The sequence below is a fragment of the Nipponia nippon genome, unplaced genomic scaffold (assembly GCF_047370975.1).
Source record: "Nipponia nippon isolate SJK-2023a ecotype South Korea unplaced genomic scaffold, ASM4737097v1 scaffold_30, whole genome shotgun sequence".
Classification (NCBI taxonomy): domain Eukaryota; kingdom Metazoa; phylum Chordata; class Aves; order Pelecaniformes; family Threskiornithidae; genus Nipponia; species Nipponia nippon.
Window position 1 is genome coordinate 5,095,263 of NW_028262348.1, and position 20,361 is coordinate 5,115,623.

A 20,361-nucleotide genomic window follows, 5' to 3' on the forward strand; every position below is an offset into this window, starting at 1 on the left:
ATGACAATTCCTCAACAGGTACGGGAAAAGACAGGAGAAAGTGCACAAGAGGTAGAAATGAGAAGGTAGCTGAGGGTGAAAAATTGCTATTTTCACATTGTGTTTTGCAGTTGTGTTGTGTCCTGTCCGTCCCATCCCATGTTTCTTTTGATCGTCCCCAAACCCAGCAAACGTACCGTGATTCCTGGGCACCAGCTCCGGATGGCAGCAGGAGGTAAACTGAGGCAGGGGGGAGGCAGAGTCTGTGACCCACCTGCAGCGGCTCGGCCAGGGGACATTTTTGACATGGGTATGATGGGGCCGTGCTGGGGCTGCTCCTGTTTGTAGGAACAACTCCTCCGGCTCGTCCCTGGGGGCTGCATCACCCTGAGTATCCCCAGACCTGCGCGGTTCTTCCCTGCCTGGTTTCCCCCAGGCAGCTGGGTCAGGCACCATCCACTGCAGGACAGTGATTTGGCGGCCACTGTACTTTTATTCCCCTGGGAGAGGGAAGGAGGAGGTAAGACTTTAGCAGAGATTAATTTAGCCTGCGTCAGACATCTAAAAGTCAGATGTCTGTGCGGGTCATGCAGGGCTGCCTCTGTCGTCAGAGGAGCGGGCAGCGGCTCCCGAGGCTGCTCCTGCCTCCAGCAGCTCCCCGTGGGCAGCGAGGGCTGGGTGATGGGTCTGGTGGTCAGCCCCCCAAAATGAGGTGTAGGTGTTGAATGCATCCTCCTTTCTAAGTGTCGCAGAGAAATTTAGGTGCTGAGTGCTTGCAGTGACCTGAGGTGGTGATAAACACTGACATTTATGAGAACCAAGCCTAGACACTTTTTGGTAGAGATAAAGCTCTGCTTTTTTAGTAGGAAGCCATATTATCTGTGATGACGATTATATGCTGGTGGCCAGTGCCCTGGCAACATCAGAAACAAGTTGGGTTGGATCAGCTCCTAAAGACAGCAAGGTGGAAGAAGAGCTTTGAGTCACCTGTTTCTGTAACCCTCTGAGCTATGGACCGGGGAGTTTTCCAGGGGACACGCTTTAGATGATGAAGGGCTTTCCAGTAGACCTCTGGTGACAATTATGGAGAGAAAGCTTGGACTGAGGCAGGGCATGGGTTGTGCTGACTTTTCCCGTGGAAACTGAAGTGGCAGGGAAGCTCCCGAATCTCTGCTGCTGCCTTACGTGCCTCTTTTAGCCTGTGCGCTCTGCCTGGGCTGGCTGCTGGCAGCCTGCTGTCCCCAGACGGGCAAAATCATGTCTCAGAGTCACTGCATGGTAGTGCATCATAGGAAGGATGTCACACGCTGCAGCACTCCATAGCGATTGGGAAAACGACCCCTAAATATGCTGCCCATCAGACCTGGGAGAGCATGGCAGCAACGGGCCTGTGCTGTCCTGCTTCTCGCTTTGAGAGAAGCTTGTTAGCACTGTGGGGTTCGTTGAAAGCACCGATGCTGCTCCACCATTTGCTTCAGGTTTGCCTTGTGATTTTTTACAAAGTTTGGCTGAACCTCCCAGCATCGCTCCAAGGAGCATCGTCATCAGTGGGCCGTGCTGAAGTCCATCTCCAAACGGCGTCAGGGATTGCTGATTTACTGCTTCAGCATCCTCTGATGAGTAGGACGAGGTTATTGTGATGGAGACCAGCTGTGGGCTCTCCCGTTGTGAAAAGGTGAGCAGTTTGGGCTATGGATTGTGGAAATGGGCAGTGGTGTGGTTTCCTTGGTACTTGATGACAGCTTTCACTCTGCGTCAGCAGAGCATCTCACTGGGATTTCGGGGGTGACTCTGGTGGGCTGCGCAGGTTGCTGCCTGCCTGAGAAAAGTGCTTTTCCATGGCAATCTGATCCAGCTTAGCTCCTTGCTGATAAGGTGGGAAGAGTTGCGGGATTTCTTGCAGCCAAAACTCTTGTTGCATGACTGGTATCATCTTAAGCAGCAGGACTTTGTGGCTTTACCATCTCTGGCTTTGACTTGTAGGCAGCATGTTGATGAGCTGATTTGGGTTTTATTTGGAAGAAATGATGGAGTCTTTTATTGCCTTGTCATTTCTCGTGCACGTGAGAGACTTGCTCTGTGTGTTTGCAGCACAGCACTGCAGCCTCGGCTCTTGGTGATGCCTGTGGTACCAGCCCGGCACGGTGCATCGCTGGCAGAGGTGCTCGGGTGCAGCGCTGTGCCGTGGACGGCCTCCGGTGCTGCCTGCGGCCTTGGACAGCACCTTCCTTCCCGTGTCTGAGAAGAGCAAACTTGAGGTGGCCACTTTGCTGGGGCTCTGATACCCGACGTCTTGCAGCTCCTGCAGTGCTCACGTCGCTGAGCTTGATGCTGGATGTGGTGGCCGGCTGGAGGAGGATGTGGCTGGAAGGGGAGGGATGCTGTGCAGGTGCTGTTGCATGTCCAGAGCCAAAGTGCTCTGGAAGTGGGGCTTGGCGATGTTAACGCATATCGTGTGTTGGGGAAATGGTCTCCAGGGGTGGGTGAGATGAGCTGCAAACACAAGCCAGGAGTACTCTGGACAGCCCAACATCACCGAGCGTCACCCGGATCGTGCTCCGGGCCCGTTATCCTCACCCTGTACGGCTTCTGCCACCCACGGGGCTGCTCTAAGACTAATAGGTCAGTTGAGTTCCTTTTTCAGTGCAACCAACTTGGCATTCAAACAGGTGTATGTGGCAGTCGATGACTTTGGCCCTGTTTCTGGTTTCTGTTGTTTCCCCTTCCTCTTCCAGAGATGGATGCTGAATTCACCCGTGGGTGCCTTGACCACTTCTGCCTCCTGAGCGAGCTGATGGAGGAGCAAGCCGTGCCTGGCTTCTGGTGGTGCGGTCTTCTGGGTAGCCTGGCCTTGCTGTGCAGCTGCAAAACAACACTAAGACAGCTTTTTCTAGGGACGCTGGGCACAACCACAGTGGTGTGGGGCTGCTAAGGGCAGGTGCTGCTGGGCTGGTGAATTGGATGCTTCAAAACTCAGCTCCCTACCGGCAGATGTGCAGTTCTTGCCTCTAATAAGCAAAAGGCAGCTGCCAAAATGCCCCGTCTTCACTGCCGTGGTTGTTGGTGGCTTTGGGGGAGCCCACGAATACTATTTTAATTAACATCATCAAACTCCTGCTTCTATTCCATTATGGTTTTACCTGTGGACAGCGGCAAATGATCTTTTTTCCCTGTAGGGAAATGAAACAGTTTGGATGCAGAGGACAACTTGTGGCACATGGCTTGCTTTCGGGTTTTGCGTGGCTCCTCGGTGGGTGCCGGGCATTGCAGAGCTCAGCACCTCTGTGGTGCGGGAGCCAGTCTGGCTCGGCTTTGCTCTGCAATATCGATCCCGCACTTTCACCCCCCTCGTCTGCTCATTCCCCTTTCCTACCGGCAGAAAGCCAGATTTAATTTCATGAGCAGGGCCAGCCCTGCCTTTGAGAAGCTCCAGAGGCTTCAGCAAAGCAGTGGGTGAGCGGCTCAGGGTTGCAGGAGGCTCAGGTGGAAATTCAAGGTGATGTGGGAAGGATGAGGACTTTTTCCCAAAGCGAGGATACTCAGGAAGGGAAAGTTTACCACTCACAGGGCAGAGAAGGAAGGCGCGGGATGTAGGAAGAGGAGAGCATCTGTGCTGGACCCGGAGAGGAAGGTAAGCAGGGATTAATTGCCTGCCCTAGCCATGGTGTGGTGCCACATAGCTGTGGTGCTTTGGGCTGGAGGTGTCGCAGCCAGACTCCGGGTGCAGCTTGGGAGTTTTAGAATAAAAGGTCTAACACTGAACCCTTCAATCGTTTTGACTCCCTCTGCTCTATCCCGTTCCCCCTGAAAAGGCTCTTCCCAGCTGCCCCTCGTCCAGGGGCAGCACCGAAACAGCCTGACCGTGAGCAGCAGCACCCTGGGGTTGCTCCAGCTCTCCCCCATGGTTTCAGGGTGGGTGTGCTGCATGGTGGTGCCTCCGACGGGCACCGTGTCACTGGGTTTCCCTGCAGGCTGCAATGCAAAGCCCCCAGCGTGTCGCCAGCACGGGGAAGCGCCTGCCTTGTGCTTCCAGCCAGCAGCTTTTCCACCAGCTCCGGAGAAATTGCAAGCAATGGGAAATATTTAGCTGAGGGAAGTTTTAGAGGCAGAAAATGGGAATGTAAAGGGAGCTTCTGCCTTAATGGCCTCCTCGTGAGATGCTGCTCTGGGCGTTGAGGTTTCGTGTTGCTCTCCAGGCTGAGAAAAAAGCCTGAAGAGGCTTACGGCCGATAACTGCTGATCCATTTTACATAAATTAAATAGCATCACAGCTCCAAAAATAATCTTCCCAGCTTACCGTGAGGCTGGCTGTTCCTATAGCAACTGCTTCATGCCAGTGCCCTACAAATAAAAATCACAACAGATTGCCTTTAAGTTGGTTCGCAAGTCAAAGGAAAGTATGAGATGGGGAATGAAGGGACTCGGCTTCCAGGGGCTAGTGTTTTTAGGATGTGTAGTGTGGGGGAACTAAGTGCATTCTGCAAAATATAAGCTGTGTGTGTTCCTGGAGAGGAGATTTATTAAAAACTGCTGTTAACGGTGGTGTGTGTCTCGTATTTGAGCCCTTAGTTGCAGATGTTTCCTGTGTGCATCGTGAGTGACAAGAAATGCGGACCGTAAAACAGCAACTGCATTCGTAAAATCTTCCTGATGCAGAAGGGAGAAGGAGGATTTTGTAAACCTTGGTAGCTGTTTTGTGGGTTGCTGTGGTGCCTGAGGGCCAGGCCTGCTCTGCCATGCTTGCGTGTCACGTCTGCCCTGCCCGATACTGCAGGCAGAGGGTAAAAGCGGTGGTTTTGGGCTTGGGTCGTGCTCCCACACAGCTGATGGCACCTTGCACGCAGGTTCAGCCCGAAACCTCCTCCTCGGGACCACCTTTAGCCCAGGGTCCCAGCAGGCATCGCCTCCGGAGACGCCGGTACCAAGCGGTGAGCTCTGCCCTGAGCAGCACGCGGTTGGTGCAAAGCTTGGCTGCAGGAGGGAGAGGGGGAATGGATTCAAATTGTTGGTGGTCCCCGTGTACCACCGACGGGCATGGGGAGGTCTCCAGGGGACACTGAGTTTGGGAAGGGCAGGATACCTTGGGAGGATGCCGTGGAAGCTGGGCTGACTCATCCAAGGCACAGGAGTCAGAGGAACCTCACAATTTGTTGTCAAATATTTGCTGCCAGCCTTTTGTGTTTATTTTTCTTTTGTTTGCTGTAGAAGAGCGGTGTGAATTCTTGCTAAGTGTCTGTCTTTCATTACAAACCTGTCTTGTGTTGAGGAGTAGGGTGAGCCGAGGTGAAGCTCACGAGCTGGGGACGTGGTGCTCCCCGAGGGGGTCCAGGGGCACCCACATCCCAGCACGGGTGGGAGGCCCCGGGCTGGGCAGCCCCTCTGCCAACCCACTGAAGGTTTGCTGCTTTAGGGAGGATCTTTCATCTGCAGAGAGCAGATGGCAGAGCTGCTGCCAGCAGCACCGGCTGGCGCCTGGTGCAGAGAGGGACGAGGGTCAGGTAGAAGCACTGCTGTTCTTGGCAGAAGGAGGGGGATCCATCAGAAAGCCCCTTCCCTCTGCAGTGGCAGGGTGTGCTGGGGCCTGCGTGGGAGGGTGGTATGGCTGGAAACCATGTATTAAAATAGTATTTGTGTCCTTGAAGGATCTTCCCTGTGTGAAGGGAGCAGGGACGCTTTCCTGGCTCCTGCAGAGCCTCCAAGTTTTCTGCTGGTTCCAGACACACAGCCCCCAGTCTGCCCTGACCCTGCCCAGCTAGCGGACGTTGATTTGAGGTTTAATGTGATTTAGGAGCTGCTGGGAGGCAGCTTGGGCTTGGAGCTGAGGATCCAAAAAGGCCAAACTGGTGAAAGGTGTAAGGGCGGCATCCAGAGGCAACGAGCACAGAGCATCCTCCCTCAGCAAGTCCTCACTGCCCCGGTTCTGGTTCCTCCTCATTCCCTGCTTGTGTTGCAAACCCCCCTTCAAAGTGAAAACTCATTTTGGGTTGGGGCACGCTCGCTGCACTGGAAACCTTTGCAGCAGGAGTCTGCTGGGCAGCGCTGGGATGCCTGGGTGTTCCTCACCATCGCCGTCCTGTGGTCCTTGCTCTGCCAGCTCTCCCATCGCTGTGGGGCTGTGGTGGGCCAGCGAGGGATGCTGTACTGCCCTGCCTTGATTTTTTCATCTTGTGTGTTGTGGAGTTTATAGCAAAGCCTCACGGATGTCCCCAGTGTGCTGTGTCCACGCTGGGGCTCGGTGAGGAACAGCTTTGCCCTTGATGGTCTCTTCCGAGTTGAACCTATCAGCCATTGCCAGGGATGGGAAAAATAGTTGGGAGTCATGTTTTCCCCCTCCCTAGCTCCCAAGCATTTAGGAATATAAGTTTCTCCAGCTTCCAAGAGGTTTTGTGATCTTGAATCACTGCCATTAGGAAACCCTCAATTCGGGCGGCTGCAGAAGTCCCGAGTGGGGCGAGTCTGCTGGGCCAGTTGCAGGTTTGGTTCTGCAAATTGTCTGCGGTTTTTGTCCTCGAATGAGGAGCCCTGGGCAGAGTCTCTCTCTCTCTGTGGGTATTTCCTGACCTTCAGGGTTTTTTACCAGCCTTAGCAAAGCAAAATCCATTTATTTTTTTTTCTGGCTGAGTTGATACAAAGGCTCAAATGAGGGAAGGATCCCCAAAGCCCCGGCGTTTGGCTGTGCTGCAAGCAAAGACCTCCAGGCAATGGCTTGCGGCTGTTTCACCTTTCTGGATGAGTGAATCCTTTATCCTCAGCAACAAGTATAAATTTTGCTGCTCCTCTCTCCTGCAGCACTTTATAGATAACCTTCAGCAGTAACTGTAGGAGTTGGTGGGTCTCGTACTGCTGCAGCAAAGCAGCTTCCCTGGGACTATCCTCCCCCAGACAGGCAAACGAGGGGTTGTCCAGACCCTGGACAACCCTGTCCCCACCCTCTCGGCTGTGCCATAGGGACAAGCAGGAACGTTCCCATTGCGGTGATTGTCCCAGTGGTACCAAGAAACCAGCTGGAAAGCTGGGTGAACATGGCATGGAAGCAGGGCTCCTGCGCTTGGATCTGGGTCTGCTCTTACCCACAAGCTGTTGGACTGAACCTGGTGCAGACCTGAAGGACTGGTGGCTGCTTGAGGAAAGAGAAGGATTTGTCTCTCTGCTTATTTTGGCTTTGGTCAGCTTTCCATTGGGCTCCCAGGAGAAAGGGGAAGGGCAACGCAGGTCCTCACACGTCCCTTCCCTGGGTTGGAGAGCAGTGTGCTGCTGGCAGCCTGGCGCTGGAGGATGCCGAAGTCTCCGGTGAGTACTGTGTGTGGAGCAAGTGCAGAAGGACGGAGTGGAGGAAACATGAGGATAATTTAAAAAATAGTAAGAAGAGAGAAACCTCCAGGGAGTGAAGTGAGGGTCGATCCTGCTTGGCCTGTGCTGGTGCTGCGGGGGTGGTAAGGAGTGGAGTGTTTCAGCGCAGGGAGGTGTTTCAGCATTTATTGGGGGTTGGAAACCCATCTTCAGAGCCGGTGTCAGTGCTTCGCCCAGGTGGGACGGCAGTGAGGTTGTTTGGGTGCTTTGCGTGATCATTTCTGCTTTAACTTGCTCTGCTTGGATTGTAGCTGTGACATTGTGTTTCCTTCTTCCTGTGCTTTGACTTGAAATAATTGTAGCAAATTACGTTGCTTGAGATATTTTTATTTTACTGTGAATCGCAGAAGCATGAATTGGTCCAGGTCTCTGTGCATCCTGGGCACTGGGGCTGCGGGTGTGGAGGCAGTGCCGGTTACGGGGATGTGCTTAGCACGAATGCGGGGATGGGAGACATAATGAGTTTTCTGTTCTCTGCATTTGGTGCGCTTTCGCTCCTGAGGCTGTGTTGCACATTGCTCCCGTGTGTGCATCGCAACTGTCTGGCCTTAAGGTCTCATTTGAAGTCTGCAGCCTCAGCAGGGGGTCTGACACCCCGTTCCTCCATGTGCACAGGCCGGAGGAGGAAGGTGGGATCCTGCCGCCCGCCCCACTGGCGTGGCAATGAAGGCAGCTTTGGGGCAGGCGGGGAACTGGTGAGGGGTGTTCAGCTCAGCTAACTCAGTCTTGGACGAGCAGCATCACGACTGGCGTGGTCTGACCCAGGTGCCTTCCTCTTTTTCCTGGGCTTCGAGGCATTTATGTAATTCTGCACAGTGATAAAAAAATGGGCCATGCTGCGTTCCTGCCTTCTCCCTCAAGCTGAGCACCCAGGCAGGGAACATTACTACAGCCTCAATAAATAAGCAGCGACAAGCAGAAAATACTGCCTCGGCAAGGGACGGAGCCTGTCTGTTGCCATGTGGTGCCGTCCCTGTGTTGGAGTGTTTTAATGATGGTCAGAATCCCCAGGCTGTGATCTGCGAGGAGGAGGGATTTTCAGGTTAAATGCTTCCTCCTGCTTGGCACAATTTTGGCAGCCTTTGTAAACAGATAAAATTATCTTTGGGAAGTATTACCGATGTCTACAAACAGAAAAATCCCAAATTTGGTTCATCCCCTTCAGTCCCACAGAGGTAATGGTGTTTTTTGACAGTGGTGACAGTTGCCTGGCTGGTGTCTGTGATGAGAACCAAGCTAGCGTGGTTGACTTCTGCTTCTGGTAGTTTTATAGAACATTATAATATACTATACATTGGCCATTAAAGACTGGATTCATTAGTGATCAGATCGCCAGATGCTATGGGGAGGTGGTTCCCATCCGTGTGGTGGAGCTCAGGCAGCTCGCCCAGCCCAGGAGAGGCTGCCGGGATGCTCGTGGGGCACCCAGATGCGCGCCTGGAGAGAGCCAGGGCCTTTTGAACTGGAAATAGGTGGCTCTGGCCAGGCTGAGCTGTGTAAATGCCACCACCATCCTGTGCCCAGCCTGTGTGCAGATTGCATGCCCGAGATCTGGGCTGTGTTTGGATCGGTGTCCGTGGGTGTGTGTGCTCCCGGGGTGTGCAGCGTTGTGGGACGAGGGCAGGGCCCCAGGGTGGATCTGCTGGACCAGCGCGTGGACCTTGCAGCTCTAGAGGAGCAGGTTTCCATCCCGATCAGAGGTGATGGCTGCAGACGCAGCCTTGGAAGGTGGAAGTCATATTGCTGGACAGTAGCTCTGGTGAAAGCTCATGCTGTATTTGATGGTGAAGGAGAGATGCGTGGGAAACTGTGAAAGCAGACGGATTCAAGCTTCTGCCCTGGAAAGCCTCAGGCTCTGAGCAGCAGTACCTCTCCTGGAGAGCATCCGCTGCACGGTACAGTGTGCTCTGTCCTTTGGATGCACCAGCTGAGGACAGGTACAAAGTCAATATTCAGAGCTCAGGGGGATGTGTATACGCTGCCAGTGACCCGCACAGTGCCTTTGTGTGCCCCAGGATGCAGGGCACCGTGGAAATCTTTGAAACAGAAAGTGGACCTTAGGGAGGCTTTGGTTACTTTCCTTACGGGTGGAAAAGTGGCTTAAATTTTCCTGCTAGATCTTTTGCAGTGGGCTTGTACAAGATGCCTGCAGTGTAAGCTCATGCCCATCGCTGTGGTTCCTCTGTGTGCCCTCCTGGGGATGGAGTCTTCAAATCCTGCATGTTCCCGTTCCTGTTCTCCTTCCCCTGCCCGTCTCCTCCACCTGTGCTGGAGACTTTCCTGGTGCTGCCTGTGTTTCCAAAATCCCGGTCCTGTCCCCAAGAGCGGGGCTGTTCCCACCCAGCCGTGCAGCTCAGTAGCTCCTCAGCCTTTCGGTGGGAGCTGGCTCTGTTCCCAGCACCTTGGCTGGCTGCTCGCCTTCCTTGGGAAGGCCTCGGTGGCTTCCTGTGGGTGCTGTGAATGCTGGCACTGGTGGATTATTTATTCCTTGAGCATCCTTGGTGGCCACAAGCCACACTTCACATCCTGGCTTTTAAATTGGAGGTTTGTGTGCTGTGGATGCTTGGGGCTGGGTTGCAGACAGACCAAATGGTTGCACTGGGAGATGCTGCCCTAGCACTTCATGAGCTGCTTGCACTTTGCTCTGTGCCCTGTTTCCCAGCAGGGCTTTAATTTTCTTCTCCTGTTGTCCTTGGGCAGCTGGGGTAAATCCCGCCGTGTAGGATAAGCCTTGTCCCTGGGCTATGCTTCTTTGTCCCATCACATCCTTTCTGCGTAGCTTCATAGCTATGAGACTTGGTGCAGCATCGCGCTCTGCTCCACTCCGGCTTGATGGTCCTTTTATATTATCCAGATTGCTCTGGCTCTTGCCTTAGAAACACTGCTTCGGTACTGTTAAATGAAGGTCACTCTTTCTCTCATTTTCCTTAACTGGCCCAAGAGCGGTGGAATCGATATGAGTGATGGCTGAACATCACTCAATATCTACAGCATTTCAGAAGGTCTTATAAATAAGCCAGGAACAAAAACCAAATGCCCACCTATCAGTGCTAAGTACGGGCTTTTCTCATTTTCCTTGCAGCACAGAAAGGTGATGTGCTGTGCCCCAGCTTTAACCAAGGCATCCCCGAGGTCCGTGCTTTGCGGCATCGCGCCATCTCTCAGCCTGGCTGGCTTGGAGGACGTCCTCATCCCTCCTGGCTCCCCCAGCCCTGGCAGAGAAGCTGCAGGCATGTTATGCCGGTCCCTGTCTCTTTTTAATCCAGAAACAGATGATTGAGGGAGGGGAAATGAAGGGGCTGCTCTGTGCTGTGCCTCCTTAGTGGTTTTTGGGTGCACCTGGAGAAACCTCGGCTAAACTCTGAACATAAGGATGGGGCGCAGATCCTGTGCAGGACCTGCCCTGCTCTCGCTTTTTGCATTTGCTTTGGGCAATGCTGCCTCTCGGAGCCGCTCACCTCCTCCGTCTTCCCCGGGGGAGCGGTGGGATGATCTGAAGAAATGCTGCATAATACTCGCTGCTTGGTTTCGGGTTGATTTTCTGGTTTTAAGTCACCCAAGTGTTCCGGAGTTGCAGGAATAACCATTTCTGCTGTACCTGAGATGCTGATCATGGAGTTTTCTGTGGTCTGAAGGTGTGATGATGGTTTTGGGTAAAGGCTGTTACTCTCCTCTGTGTCTTTGTGACCTTTCCCTTGGGTGAAACAGTTTATCCTGCCCAAAGCAGACCTTGCAGAGCCCACGTGAGGTTCGCGCCCAGTGCAGGGTGTGCTGATGCTGTGCCTGGCTCCCATAGCTGTGCATGGAAAGGGGAGGTTGGCGTGTGGCCCTTCCCCGGTGGCTCCAGCACACCGCTCCCCGTGCCACCCCACATCGCTCAGCCTTAGCAGCCCTGAACCAAATCCCGGTGACAGCCACAGGAGCCCTTCGGATGCCTCCTCAGGGCTCTGGGGGACGTCCCGCATTGCTCCTCCACACCACGCTCCGCTCCTGGGGGGCATGGTGGCCATGACCCCCAGCCCTGGCAGAGCTGCCTGCACGTCGGAGGAGGCAGGAGGTCCCCCTGCCCGCTGCGCCGGCGGGTTAGTACGGTCCGGGGGTAACCATGGAAACTATTTTTTCTCCATCCCTCCCTTTGCAGATGACTCGGGCGATGAGGAGCCCGCCTCACAGTCAGACAAGAGCGAGCTGCACAGCACGTTGAAAACCCTCTCGAGTAAGCTGGAGGATCTGAGCACTTGCAATGACCTGATCGCGAAGCACGGGGCGGCCCTGCAGCGCTCACTCAGCGAGCTGGAGAACCTGAAGCTGCCGGCCGAGAGCGGCGAGAAGATCAAGGCGGTGAATGAACGAGCCACGCTCTTCCGCATCACCTCCAATGCTATGATCAACGTAAGTGCTGCCAGCTGAGCCGCCGTGTTTGCGAGGAGGCAGAGGGAGAAGCGTTTTCCTCCTCCTCTTCCTCCGTCATCCTTCTTCCCTTCAGCACGGCCCCGTTTTCTCCCCGTGCACCGGCTTTCTGCAAGAGCTGTGCATTGGCGCGGGGCTTGGACACGGCCGGGAGCTCGTGGTGCCGGCTCAGCGCCATGGCAAGGGAATGGGAGTTGGGAAGGTGCAGCCTGGGGCACGGGCACGGGTGTGTGTAACCCCCTGAGACACAGGTCTGCTGCATCCTTACAGCATGCTTTCTGGGGAGGCTGCTCCAAAATAGGATATTTTGGATGTAAAGCCAGGTAAAGCGGAGGCTTGGGGTGCAAAGGGGTTTTCAGCCATTCCTGGGGCTGGCATGGCAGTTCAGAGCCCGTTGCTCGCCTCAGATTCAGACCAACATCCCCATGTCCCTCGCGTTCTCATTGACTTCCATGAAGCTGCCCTTGTTTTACACGACCGGGGGATTTAACCCCCTCGGGGTCCGAGAGCTGTCTTGTGCCAGCTGTGCTCTCCCAGACCGGTTGGTTGGAGGTTGTGAAGCGTGTGCCAGCACCGGCGCTGCTCCCTGCCTTGTGCAGCGTGACGGTGCTTTCTGATTATTTTTTGGACAGCTTCTGTTTGGGGTGTGGATCTGCCTCCCTCGCAGTGAGACAGCCCTTCCTGGGGAGCCTGATTTTCCCTGGGGAGGTTTGGGGAGGGGAAGAGAGAGTAAAACTAAATAAAATATTTAAAGCAAAAAAACCCAACAAAACAACCTAAAAGCCTAAGAGACCTGGAATAGTATATGAAGGCAGAGCTTGGGGAGTTGTGAATGGAGCAGTGTTGTTGCCGTGCTGTCCCAGCCCTGAGCAAAAGGAGCTCGTGTGTTGGTTTATGTGGGCTTTTAAAAAATAATAATAATCCACAGCGGGAGCTGGAGGGGACGCAGGAGCCCCGCAGTCACAGCATCCTCCTTGTCCCCACTCACAGGATTTTGTAGCCATGGGGGGAAAGGGCTTCCTGAGATGGCGTCTTGCATTTTGGAGCAGCTTTGGGGGTGCCTGTGCAGTGCTCTCCCCGTGGAGAGTTTGTCGAAATTTTTGGAGCTGGGATGGCAGCGTGTTGCGAGCGGTGCAAGGTGACGGCAGAACCCTCGGCGCTGCTGGGAGCAGCGGGGGTTTGCTGTTACGAGGCGGACCGACAACGGGATGTCAGCAGGGAATTGCTGGAGAGAGGATTTTTCCAGTCTTTTGGGAAGGGATGAGCAGAGCAAGATTTGCAGTGTCCAGCCTAGAGAGGAGGAGGTTGTGGTGGTTGTGATGGGATAAAAGCTTGGGTGAGGCTGTCTGGACGGTGGGAAATAGCACAAACTGTTGTGCAGGGAAAAAACAGTAGAAACGTGGTTTGTCCAAAACACTGAGCAGGTAAGAGGGGCCAGGGAGGGAGCAAGGCACGTGTTTTCGGGTGGATCAGAGATCTGTTTTTAACAGCATCCTTTTGTACTTCAGCTCATGGCTGAGCATCTCGAGGAGACGTCCGAAGGGGAAAGGCTGTAACGTGGAAGAAGCAGGATGGGGTAGTAGCTGTGGCTCTCCCAGCTTGCTGATGAGCCCGTAGTTGCGGGGGGAGGTGACGGAGCTGTGGGCGGGGGGACGCTGACCCCCACAAAGCGGTGACGCTTTAGTGGGGATGGATTAGAAAGGCAGGAGGAGGGGGAGCAGGGCAGGGTCGTGGGAGCCGAGAGGGAGGGGGATCGACACCTTGACCACCCCATCATGGTGGGCTGGTGCTCCCAGCTACGCTGTCACCTTTTCCTGCACGGATCCCTTTTTGCACCTTGATTTATCTTTCTAGCGTGGGGTGATGCCTTCTGTGAGCTCCCTGCCCAGGGAGTCTCTCATGGGGTGGGGGGTGGTTCTGTGCAAGGCAAAGATCCCGAAATCTTCTGTATTGAAACATGAAATATCGCTACAGGGAAGCACATGGATTCAAGCCATCTCCTGGCAGTAGGTGAAAATACACCCTCCTCCTGCCCTCCTTGATCCCCGCGGGCTTCTCAGGGCCACGCATCCCATGGAAGCACAGGGTGCTTTTGATGGGCTGGTAGTTCCTTGCAGGAGAAATTAAACATCCCTCACCTGCCGGCTTTTGCCCAGAGAGGTCCCAGCCAGCAGTGGTGGGCTGGTGCTGGCATGTGGATGCTCCGCATCTGTGCTCTGCCCCGGCCCCAGCACCAAACCTCCCTGATCTGCTCCCACCCGGCGTGGTCAAATCCTGCCTCCCAGGGCACCACCTCTGCCCGTGCAGCAGAGATTGGCTTTTGCAGGAGATGCCATGGCTCGCATCCACGCCGTGGCCGGCTGGGGACAGTGACATGCAGCACTACTCGTTCATTGCCAAGATGGTGCTGCGTTTGCTTCTTTTTTGTTTGCACCTCCAAGCAGTTTAGTGGGGTTTGGACTTGCAAGCTGTCAGCTACGACAAACCCCCAGGAGCCATCTCTGCCCCTGCCCTCTTCCCGAGCAGCACCGGGCTCATGGGAGCAGCCCTGGGCTCTGCGCTTCAGTCCCGCTCCTGGCTGGGACCTGTGTGGCCAGCGTGCCCTGGCAGTGGGCAAGGGACAGGGCAGAGCTGGGCTTTGCTGCCTGCAGTGGGAAGGGATGGATGCTCCGGGGCCGGCGCTTGCGGTGTCTGTCCAGCTGCCTGTGATCCGATTATGTAAATGTCCCTGGAGCCGCAGGGAGCGGCAGCAAGCAAGTAGAAATAAATAAATACATATGTAAATGAAAGAGTCTTGCTGCGAAGGTGACCTCCTCGCTGCGCACTCTGCGTGCCTGCCTCGGCTGACTCCGGGTGCTTCTCTGGAGATCGGGAGGAGAAAGCGGCTCAGGCTACCCCTGCGTGAGTGATGCTCGGGATGACAGAGGAAGATTTGGGCAGAGGCAGAGCGGGATGTGCTGGACCTTTGCGTTGCAGGTGAGGATCTGAAACACAGAGGCACTGACTGTTGCAAGGCTCAAATTTAAGCCCAGACCTCTACGAGCCACCTGTTTGCTCTGCTCCCATCCGAACTCGGAAATCTCACATAACATCAAGCCGGGTGAGACTCGTGGCAGAGTTCAGCCTTGCTGGGACCAAGACGCCCCGTGTCAGCGGGGCTGTGAGAAGCAACGAGGAGGAGACGCAGAAAAGCAAGTTGCAATCTGCTGTGGGGGAGGAGTGGGAGGTACGTAAAAATAAGAAGCAACAAACTAAAGGGATAATTAGAGGAGCAGAGATGAAGAGCACTGTGCTGAATTGCGGAGACTCGTCCAAGGAGCAGGGAAAGCTCCTGTCTCATAATTTAGCAGCAGACAGCAGGCAGGAGGGCCGTGTGGACACGCTGAGGAAGCTGGTTTGGGCGTCAGGAAGAGCTTACAGGGATGTGGGTGGTGCTAGAAATAGGTTTTTAATGGGAATGGGGTTTGCTATGGCAAAGCTCGGAGGCGGCTGAACTGCACGCAAGTGTGCAATAGCTGCGCTCTTCCTTTGGCTCGCTTTGTGCTTCCTTAAGGGACATGAGCATGGAGAGCAGCAGGGCTTAGCCCTGGCCCCATGTGGCTCCTGGCTTAGTTTGCATTTTGCCTCGAGATTTACGAGGAGCGGAGGTGGAGGAAGGCTCTGCTGGGCTGGCGCAGCCTGGGCATGGAGGGGTGAGAGAGGCAGCTGGGGCAAGGCTGCAGAGCTGGGTGGGAGATGCTGAGCGGGCAAGATTTCATGAGAAGGGAGCCCTGCACGGGCTGGCGTGGAGCAGGCGGACCCAGGGACCCAAAGGACCCCACACCTGCCCTTATGAGAGGCCACTGTGCCGGTGGTCGCCCAAGTCCATCATGCAGAGGATGCTGGCATCCGCTTTGAGGCAGACTGACTTCCCCAGCCGGGTTTTCCTTTCCCATGGGAACGGACCTGTCTGGAGCACCGGCAACACAAGACATCAGCAAAGAGCATCCTTCAACTCTCTGAACCTGGAGGGAGGGTTTTTAAGTATGTGAAACAGTGCTTGAACCAGAAGCGAGATTGATAACAATATATGCTGCTCCTCCCTGCGGGAAGGTGGCCATGGGCTGTTTGTTTAAGCTTCTCCGGGATGCCCAGCAGCATCCCAGAAGCTGCATCCTCCAATCCCGGCAGCATTTCTCTCTGCGGAGCCCTCCGGGGCCGTGCTCCAGCTCAGCAGCAGTTCAGCGTGGCCCTGTGCCACGTGCCGGTGGCTCGAGGAGCAGCCGACATCTCCCCGCGGCCACGCTCGGGGACTTTGAGTGGCATCTGCCTGGTGGAGGCATCCGCTGGTGGGCACCGTGGGTGGGTTTGTGGAGGGTCTGAGCACTGGAGCTGGGGGGTTACAGCTGCTCAATCAGTTTATTTGGAGACCTCCTGGGTGCCGGTGCTGAAGTGAGCTGCCTGGGCAAAAGATGCGCTTCCCCAGAGCCACTCCTCTGCCTTCCCGTGTCCCAGCTTCACTGTTGTTTTTGTGAAGTGCTGAGACTTCTCTGCCCCCGTGGGCATGCTGCTGTGATTAATCCGTATTCCTAAAATTGTTTCCATATTAAACCAGACTGATGTTGAGTGCGTGCTCTGAGCGGCATCAGGTTCACTAGAGCAGCCTCCAGTCCGGTGTATAACTCCTAATGGTTTATTTTAGTGATAGCTTAACCGCCTTATGTGTCTGTGTTTGCTTGCAGAACTGCTTAAAGCTGGTAGGAAACAGAGTCCCCGACATCTCCCCCTGGGGCTCAGATGCCGGGGTGACTGCGTGGTCGGGGTGATGCTGCCGGTGTGAACCTGGCTGGGTCCTGGCACAGAGCTGGCTGCCGGCACGGGTGGGTGTGCGATGCCGTCCCTCGGGGTCCCTGAACCCATCATGACACAAGGCAGGATGACGGACCCGACCTCCTCTCTGCCTGCGCAGCGCTCCTGGCAGCTGGGGCAAAGATGCTGAGCAGGGAGGGAATAGCAGCCTGCTGGGCTGCTCCCAGTTCACCCCAGTACAGCCAGTGGGGCTGGAGGAGCCCTCCACCCTGTGCATCCTTATACCGCAGGGTTAATTCAGGCACTGCAGCAAGCAAGTGCTGGCTTCAACCCCTGGATTTGCTTCGTTAGCAGCAGGGATTGCCCCCAGCTGCCCTCGGTGGCCCCAAACAGATGCTCTGCTGCCTAAAATCAGAGCAAACTCTGCAGCAGGGCAGGGTTTCTCTTCCTGGGACTATTGCAATGGCGATCGCGCAGGAGGAGCCCGTTTTCGCATGCCTGCGCTGTAACACAGCCTGTGTTAATTATCTGTTCCGTGCTAATGACACGCGCACTAATCAGCGCATCGAAAACCATGTCACCAACCCAGAAAACCCCCGGCCTTGGGATTAAATCTTTAACCCAACCCTAATCCTCGTCGGATGAGAAAGCTGTGGCGAGAGGTCTGTGTATCCTGGGTGTTTTTGCTGTGGATGCGCTGTACTGATGAATAAGTAAGTGGTGGGTGCTTTGGTGTTGCCTGGGGGAGGTGGTGGAAGGTGACGGGTGTCACCCTGGGGTCTGTCCCTGCCTGCACGGCTGGCAGAGTGGGGCGAGGGTCCAGGGAGCGGAGATGCGGAGCTCGGCCCCTGTGCTCGGAGATGCTGCGACTTTCTTTGGAGCATCCTTTCTTGCTTTTTTAATTTAGAGGTGTGAGGGTATCTCTCATCAGATCTGTCCTGACAGGCAGTGCCTTCCTCCCGCTCCCTTTCTCATCATCATTTGCCATGGTTGCTGAGTCCTCCTCCCAGCCAGATAGTATCACATGTGTGGGTGCTCAGACCTTGTGTGTGTCCATGGGGCCTCCGTGCTGGCCAGGGCTTTCGGCTGGTGCTCCTGCAGACAGCTTGCTTTATCCTCACAGTGCCTTGGGGCTTCTCACCTCTTCTTCTGCTCCTGCTCCTCCTCCTCCTCATTGTGTTCATCTGACCCCCAGGAGGCTTCAGACTCTGTCCTGTGGCCCCCCTTGGAAGCCTTGTGTGAGAAGACAGGGGACATGTCTGTCACCAGCACCCGAGGATGCCTCTCACAGCTCTGCTCTCCTGTTTTTTTGGCTGAGAGCGAGAACTTTTCTATTGCAGCTTCAGAGGAGAGTTTCGAGCGTTTCTGCCCGGGCAGCTGCTGGATCAGCGGGGCTGCATGTCGGTGGGCTTAGCATGCCAGAGACAGGGATTGCACTGTCAGCAATGCCTGATGTCAATCAGCAGCTCTGCTGAACCATGAGACAGCCCAGCCAGGCATTACCTCTGATGTTAAACACAGCTCTGTAATTAGGTGAGCCCTGCCCATACCTCGTGTGATCCTCTGGCAGCTGCCTGCAACACACAGGCAGCTGCCACGTGTCTGTGCCTGGTGGTTGTTGGCACCTTGGGGCAGGATGGGGACGTGGGGAGGGCAAATAGCAACGCATCGCTGGGTTAATCCCTTCTGCAGTTCTGCCCCTGGTATCACAAGGGTTGTGTTCGCCTCTTGCCTGGGCTGATGCACCAAGGTGCTTTTCTCTGACTCCTTCCTCCAGCATCTGTTGAAGGAGAAGGCGCAGAAATGGCAGCACTGCTCTTGCATGGATTTAGCCAAGAAGTTATGGCACCAGGAGATGAATGGGATAGAGGGGTGCTACCGCCAGATGAGCTGCTAATGGTAACCACTGCTCCTGCAGCACCTCTCGTACAGCAGAGCGGTTTGCAAAGGCATTGTGTGAGGCTGAAACCGAGGTACAAACCGAAGCAGCTTCCTCCAGATCCCAGGGTCGGAGCTGCCCATGGGCAACGCCAGCTGCTTGCTGCCACCGCAGCCGCCCGCCATGTGGTTGGGGACAGATGCTCTTCCAGCCTGGAGTTCGCTCCATCAGGCAGACGAGAAAAGAAGAAGCCAGCGAGAGCCTCATGAAATCTCTCCATTGCGAGAGCCGTTTGCAGGATAGAGCTCTCTGAGCACACCAGAGCCAGGATCAGGCCTCCAGGCGTGCTAAAAGTGGAGACCAGCCGCTCTCGTGGTGTTGGCTCTTCTGCTTTGCAGACTCCTGCGAGGGTCCCCATGCCACTGCGGTGGTTTTTGGTGGTTTGGGCAAGTGAAGAGGAAAGAAGAAACTGCAGCAGCCGTCTGGAGGTACCTCCCCAAGGGGGAAGAGCTGATGCCAGGAACTTCCCAGGGGGGTGATTTTTGGCACATAAGGCAGTGGAGAGGCCCTGCTGCTGGCCGGGCGGATAAGAGCATCAAAAGAAAAAGCCGAAGACATGAATGTTGCCAAAGAAGAGCAGCGAAACCGTGCAATGGAATGATTCCGGGCCAGCCACTCTGCAGCAGAAGGTCCCAGCGTGAAGTTTCAGCTCTCTGTGCATCTTCTATATTGGTCCCGGTGTGTCCTTGGCACACTGTGGTGCCCTGACAAACCCTCCGGCACGGCTAGTGGAGGCCACTGTGCGCTGCTCGGTAAGGTTTGGGGTTGAAGGGGGTGGTACTGCCGGCACACCGAAGCATCCAGCAAATGCCTTAGTTGATTTTCCACCAGAGAGCCATGCTTTGAAAACCAGACCCTGCATCTTCCCTGGGCCACAGCTCCCAGCTGGCATTGCTTTGGTCTGTAACCTGTGGGCAGCGTTGGCTTATTCTGCTTCTCAGAGCCATGATGAAAATTTCCTTTTATCGTGCCGAGTACACGATGATTATGGATTCAGTAGCCTACATAAAGGCTGTGTGGGTACGGGATTAGAGCCTGTTAACACAGCCGGGCTGGCGGATTTGCCACTGTTTCACACTAATCCTCTCTTTATTGCACGGGGTGGATTACATGTCCGTAATGGCGCTTGCTGCAGGCAGAGTCTGGCTGTGGTGCCAGTGCCGGCCCCAGACTGCCTCTGCTGCTTTGGACCCAGGATGAGGTCCTCTTCGAGGAGCTACACCCTGGGCAAGGTGTGTTTGGTTGGTTAAGCAGTGCTGAGCCTGCCTCACGGCGGGGAACACTGGTGTCTTCGTGACATTTAGGCAGATGGCCCAAAATAACACAATAAGGTAACAAAACTCCCAGAGACCCAACCATGAGGCCAGATCTAACTCCCACCCAAGTGTAGACGTCTCCATCTTGGACATCTCTGTTTGACTCTTGGGGAATCCACAGTCCCCAGAGAGAAACAGGCACTGCTGGGGCACGAGGTGCCACCTGGAACAGGACCGTCAGCGGTTTTGGGAGCACCTTGGGGGAGCGTTGGGGGTCTTGCTGAGATGCTGACATTGGCAGCATGCAGCGCGTGCTGCAGGTCACCATGAGGTGGGCTGGAGCCTGCTCTGCTCTGGTGTCTTCTCACTCCCCATTGGGACACTAATGAGCTTTTCCATGTCCATGCATTTCTGTAGCACCAGTTTTGCCTGATGTAAAGCTCCGCCCAATGTAACGCTTAGAAGTATTCTTAGAAAAGCAATAGGGAGTGGGATGATTTTCGGCATCCAACTCACACCTACTGTCCTCACAGGCTTTTATGCAATGCCACTTCATTTTTTCGTGGTGTCGTGACCTGGTGAGGCTCAGCCCAGCACCTTCTTTCAGGCTCTGCTCTTGCCACCAGCCCTGCCCCAGGG

At 55.1% G+C, this 20,361-nt stretch overlaps 1 protein-coding gene across 8 annotated transcripts in view; it reads left to right on the forward strand.

Annotated features, from left to right (window-relative positions):
* OSBP2 (oxysterol binding protein 2) overlaps positions 1–20,361 on the forward strand; it is a 132,684-nt gene that overhangs the window by 84,948 nt on the left and 27,375 nt on the right. For 7 of the 8 annotated variants that reach the window (XM_087768830.1, XM_087768833.1, XM_087768832.1 and 4 more), the window contains one exon: positions 11,471–11,721. In XM_087768830.1, the coding sequence (XP_087624956.1) occupies positions 11,471–11,721 (251 nt within the window). Of the gene's footprint in view, positions 1–123; positions 215–11,470; positions 11,722–20,361 lie in introns of those variants that run through there. The other variant, XM_087768838.1, reaches the window with a different exon arrangement.